We start from the raw sequence: 6085 nt of genomic DNA, 5'->3' as shown, positions 1-6085 counted from the left end.
CACCCGGAGTTCTTGGATTTTTTTCAAAGTGTTCTTTTTTTTTTTTTAATCTGCAGCTTTCATTGAGATAATCTGCGATGATCCTGCCATGAAGGTCCTTGTTCAAACGGTTCCTGTGCTATAAGGTGACAACGTCCTGTGCTTGTCTTCCCATTGTCCTCCTGCGTTGCCTGATGGAGACACTAAGCGATTGCACCAACGCACATTACTCAGGTATTGTCCACTGTGGTCACCATCAGGAAACCCGCCCTGAGAAATGCCAGGCAGCATTATTTACACCATTCCCCCCAGCCCTTTCTTCCCTTATTTTATAAAGCATTGCGCAATCCGTTGGCGTCATATAAATCCTGAGCGATACTGGCGCGGGACACTGACATCTTATTCATTTTACTGGCTCAGCCTCTGAATGTAACCAACATTTTACTGATTACCCCCCTTGGGACTACATGTCCCATCATTCTTAGCACCCTCACCCCATCATGACGTCATTCTTTCTATTCCTCTAGGCTGTCTGTGTGTTCAGAATGGACAGCGACTGCACATAAGGGGGGCTCCATAAGACCGTGCAAGCCAAGGAGCCACTTTCCCAATTGAGATGGGGGCCTGTGACTGGGGGACCGGTGATAGGAGAGAATAGAAAATCTCCAGAAGAAGCAGAGCAAAATTTAGGTCCCACCATCAGTATAAATAGGATAAAAATGGGTTTAGGGTTACTTTAATCTTTACCTTGAGAAATGTTCCAGGATTTTAATAGTCTGCCTTTTATCCGGTACTCCCTCTGCTGTCTCTGGGTTCTCCACATGTGTAGAAATCTTAGGAGAAGACATACAGATGTGGCTCCTGCAGCGACACTGTATTCTTCTGTATTAGGAGCAGCTGTCAGTGGTAGCAGAACTGTTGCCATGGTTGTCCCATGCCTCCTGGTGTCCCGTGTCTCAATGTTGCAGATTTCCTGCTGCCTTCCTGCAGCTATTACCTGTCTTCATGCATGCGCTCCATTATATTTCTTAGGGCAGGTTTCCTGATGGTGGATCATAGCTGTGTGCAATTTAGATTGAAATGACCATATCTGATCTCCATCAGGTGACAATGCAGGAGCACAGTTGGAGAGAAAGACAGAGCGTTGTCACCTAAAAGGAAGTGTCCAAACAAGGACCTTCATGGCAGGATCATCTGGTATTATTGGAGAGGTGTAGAGTAAAATTAATATTAGGCTCCTTTCCTATCGGTGGTCTGATCGGTTCCGCCATCAGTTTTACCCGATCAGATGCCCAATGTTAGTCTATGGGCAGCCATATATAAACCGTCTGGAAGTCCATTTACACCCAGTTACCCCCCAGACTGCGGCCAAGCCCGGAAAAACAAAATGGAACAGTGTTCCGTTTCGACAGACTTGATTGTGCTGGATGGGGGTAATCTGATTTCCGTTTACATCCGCTTCCCCATAGACACACATGGGGTCCGGTCATTTTCAGTTTGTTCCTCCATTGCAGGATGGAAGAGAACATTGTATGTACACACATATGACAGTGGTGACATCCGCTCCGATCAGGAACAGATTCCCTCCTGATCAGCCCGTGTAAAGGGGGCCCAACCTTTGAAATGACATTAACATGTTACATTTTGTTGTGTAAGAAAATAGACAATTTAGGAAGAAAACTTTTGTTTTATTTGTAAATAACTTCGGTATGTTTTTCCATGTTCTGTCCTTGTGAACTGGATAGATCTACACCAGGTGCCCTGCAAGCATGATATTGGGGAACATGCACCTCAAAGTCCTAACACTCTTCATGGATCTTGTACAGTTTCTGTAACCACACTGCGCCAAAGCACTTTGCAGCAAAAAGTGAAAGAATCTCGGGTCAGAAAGGGTTAAAAGGGGAAATTGAGGCGTTTCTTTTTTTGTGACTCCGATGACAGGAAATGACCCAGTAATTTAAAATGCGGAATGTCCAAAATATTTCTTCATGTTATTGGCCCAGACTGTGAAAATATGGAGCTATGTCGCTCACAGCCCTGACAGTAAACGGCCGCACTTCTATCAATGCCCCCTCTGTGCGCCGAGCACTCAGCAATGCCTGGCAGTGCCCTGTAGTAGCTTGGGTGGTGGGCTGGAGGCTCAGTGTAAGGCCACCCAGCTCTGTAGACACACACACACACACACACACACACAGGCCTGTTGTACAAACATGGAATAAGAGCGTCACTGTGTCTCTCCATGAAAGTGGGTGGGCTTCCATCAGGAATGCTGTAGTGCTTGTGAGGATACACACAGGTCCCATCAGGCCAGGATAGGCACGGATCCTCAGAAGGGTGACTTCTGATAATGTCACACAATCATTATTGATCATTATTATCAATCCATAGGTTTGTTGTGGTGCAGATCCCTAAGTTATGAATCGTATAAAGGACGAGTGAAACTAAGAAAAGGTTAGTTTGTCAGGGCTGGACAAATGAATCTGGAATTCATGGGCCAGTCTGTCCAATCCAGGAGCCAGCTCCAGAGGCAACTAAGGAAAGCCTCGAAAGTTAGGTGATAGCTGTACATTTTAAAGAACTCCAGGAATGTAAAAGAAACTTACCCGTGCAGTGGGGGAACCTCAGCGCTGCAAGGGTTAAGTACTCGCTTTGTCTAGGGGGCTCCAATAAAGCAGATATACTTGATTCTCGGTCCTTCCCGACTGCTAGACTGGTCCCCGCAGCCTCTTCTCCCCCTGACCTCCAGCAGACGGAAGACTGCTGACATCCTCCTGTCTGATGCAGGTACGTTGCATTATAGATGAGAATGCCAAGGGATCTGCCACAGCCGAGCGGAGGGGGAAAGTTTAAAATTTACAGCTGTAAAGAGCACTTAAAGGAGAACTATGGGGTTAGAGCTGTTCTCCTAAGGGTAACCAGAGGACACAAACTAGCGTCCTCCCGTTACCCTAAGCTGATACTGAGACGCCGCAGCTGAAACGGATCCCGACAATTATGTCTGGATGCGCCCAGCTGCGTGAGTGACAGCTGGCTCTGCCTATCTAGAGGCAGAGCCAGCTGTACCCGCCCCCTCCCCGTCCGTTCTGCCAGCCAGCGCTGGCGGATCGGAGCGGGGAGGGGTAATTTCGGTAATTTTTCCTTAATATATTAAAAAAATAAAACCCCCAGTGGTGAATAAATACCACCAAAAGAAAGCTCTATCTGTCCCCAAAAAAGGGTATAAAATTCATTTCAGTACAGCGCTGCATGACGGAATAAATGTCAGTTAAAGTACCGCAGCGCTGAATACTGAAAAATGGCCTGGATGGGAAGTGGGTTTAACACCGCGGATTTCAACTGGTTAATATTTACTGCTGAAATCTGATTGGTGAGCAACATATGATTGTTTTTTAATCAGACAATACGAGAAGACGTGGTTTCCCTCGTTTATCAAGACGTCTAAAAGAACTGCAATCAGTCCGATTTAAACAATAATTGTTGTAACCTGCTCTAGACCATTGGAAGTTGGTCGGCTGCTATGAGTATCCCCATTTTATCATAGGAATATATGTTGTTTACCTCCAATGTGATGACGCATATACTGTTTTCCTTCCGTCTCCTGTCCAGGCAGGGGGCTCTGCAGGGATACACAGGGATTGAATATGGGTGAGAAAAAGCCAGAGCCGCTGGACTTTGTGAAGGATTTCCAGGAGTATCTCACACAGCAGACGCATCACGTCAACATGATATCAGGCTCTGTGAGTGGAGAGAAGGAGGCAGACACCCTGCCGGGAGGTACGTGGTACATAGTTATGTGACATCATCCCTGTACATTTATTCATAGACATAGTGGAATGAAAACATAACCAGGGAATTTTAAAGTAAGAATGGGCCACGCAGTGCCCTACTGAAGGGGTAGTAATGGCCAAGTGGAAGATGGACTACAATTTAACGAGGCCATGCAGGACAAGGTGACATTATCGTTGGGAAGGCCTGGCTGACTCTCATATACTTACCTGTGCTCCCATGCAGTTCCTTGCTCTTCTACAGCCAGCGACCCGAAGGAGCAGTGACATCATTCCATGGATCATGTGACAGTGCTCCGGCCTAGCTGCTAGACTGGGGCACCATCACAGAGGAGCAAGGTCACATGCTACTTCATACCCACAAGTGCTGGGTAGCGATGCCAGCTAGGGATGCACCAATACTGATACTATCGGTACTCGTACTCACTGAAATGCTTCGATACCTCAGGGTTAGAAGATTTCCTCTGACCGGCAGTAAAGTAGGGGAACGTGGAGCCAGCTTCCCATGCGATCGGGAAGCTGGGTGGCCCAACTTCCTGATTGGCGGGAAGCCGGCTTGAGGCTGGGCAATCAGGAAGCAGAACGGCATGTCATTACCCGTCGCACGACTTCTTGATGGCCTGGGAAGCCGTCTCCATGCCAGCCGTATCGCTGAGTACTGAGAGCAAAATATTGGTACTCGATACCGAAAAACCGGTATTGGTGCATCCCTAATGTCAGCTAGAGAGCAGCAAGGGAAAGCAGGTATGGTGAGTATAAGGGGGTTGGGGGGTAATGCCTTTTTGGAGACACTGTCACTTTGCTCTGCATGGTCAAGGTTATTGTCTCTTTTTTTGACGGTTTGTATTTTTGGGGTTAGGGGAGAATCAACAATGGCAGCCCCCCTTTTTCTCTAATGACAGGCTTACTTTAAGTCTAGACAGTTAGGTCAGAGGTGAGGGGCAGTATGTAACATGTTTTTTTTGTACGTTTGTCAGCAAAGTACCCCCCCACCACCACTTCCGTCCCCAGACAGCAGTCAATAACTTGTGGGGAACTAAATCCTATTTCTTTTAGTGGAATTGATTTTTTAACATAGAGTTGCATGCCTGCAATCTGTTCTTTGGTAATGTTTTAACACATCTGCACCTGTGTACACATATCCTATACATTTAAATGAATGCCCTTCATTTCATTATTCCTCACTGGCCCATTCATCATTATCAAATGTCTCCTGAATGATCTGTGTGCTGACGCCAGGGTTGCCAGGTGGGTTGGTTTTAGCAAATTCTTACGGATTCCTATAGTGAGAGAAATACTTAGGATGCCAATACCGGCCTCTCCTTCTGACAATGTTGCTAATCTTTGGACTAAAATGCTCTGAGTTGCTGACCCAGGGACAAGACCAGGAGTTCTGGCTTCACTAGCTGCATGCTTGATTTGGTTCAATGACTCAAAAATGCTGGAAATCTAAGGATCAGCATGACAGCCAGGCAACTAGCTCCTCAGAACAAGGTTGGCAATGGCAGACTGCAATTCTCTTAGACAGTTTTCTTTGAAATGCTCTTCTTGATGTAACTTTTAATTTAAATGATTTAATTTTATTTCTGGGTTTATTTTGGCCACTTATGATCCATTGGGCTTTTTTTTTATTTTTTAAATAACATCTGGCAACCCTGGCTGAGGCTTTCCCATGGCGGTTGGCGGAGAGGTTCTGTTCATTGACTGACTTTCTGTAAATTAGGGCCACAAAACCTCGATGTGCTCACCGCTAACTCTCCGTGCCTTGCTCTACCGGCAGCTGGGACAGACAGTGATCAGAACGGTTTGGACCACCCGTCAGTGGAGGTGTCGCTGGATGAGAGCGCGGGGATGCTGGTTGATGGCTTTGAGCGGACATATGATGGGAAACTAAAATGCCGTTACTGTAACTATGCCAGCAAAGGCACAGCGCGTCTCATAGAACATATTCGCATACACACAGGTAGGACCCTGTCTGTGTATGCATGGGCAGCATGTTGTGTGTTGCTGGAGGGTACGGTGTAGTGTGTATGCTTGTACAGATGATTATGACTCTCCCAATACGCCACGATAGGTGTTACTTTTCAGTATGCTGGGAGTTCTACTATCTCAGTAGTGAGGAGTTTACCAGTTGTTCAGTTATGATTTAGAAAAGAAACTCTCAATAGCAATGGAGGGGTGACTCTTTCCGCACAGAGCTGATTCCTGCTTTCAACTGCAGCAGCAACGGCCTTTCAAAGTTTCATAGCAGCTCCTGACCTTCCGCCCAATAAAAAAAAATCTACTCCTACAGGTATGGTGGGAGACTAGGCACACTCCAC

The 6085-nt window shown here is 46.5% G+C and overlaps 1 protein-coding gene across 2 annotated transcripts in view; it reads left to right on the top strand.

The window, feature by feature from the left end:
- IKZF5 (IKAROS family zinc finger 5) overlaps positions 1-6085 on the top strand; it is a 10924-nt gene that overhangs the window by 1441 nt on the left and 3398 nt on the right. The window contains exons 2-3 of one of the 2 annotated variants that reach the window (XM_018553706.1): positions 3586-3753; positions 5488-5727. In XM_018553706.1, the coding sequence (XP_018409208.1) occupies positions 3621-3753; positions 5488-5727 (373 nt within the window). In that variant the 5' untranslated portion in view covers positions 3586-3620. The remainder of the gene's footprint in view (positions 1-3585; positions 3754-5487; positions 5728-6085) is intronic. The other variant, XM_018553707.1, reaches the window with a different exon arrangement.

Source organism: Nanorana parkeri, unplaced genomic scaffold (assembly GCF_000935625.1).
Source record: "Nanorana parkeri isolate BGI_ZX_2015 unplaced genomic scaffold, ASM93562v1 scaffold127, whole genome shotgun sequence".
Lineage (NCBI taxonomy): Eukaryota > Metazoa > Chordata > Amphibia > Anura > Dicroglossidae > Nanorana > Nanorana parkeri.
Note: the sequence above shows the minus strand (reverse complement) of the source record. Positions and strands in the feature narration are given on the sequence as shown.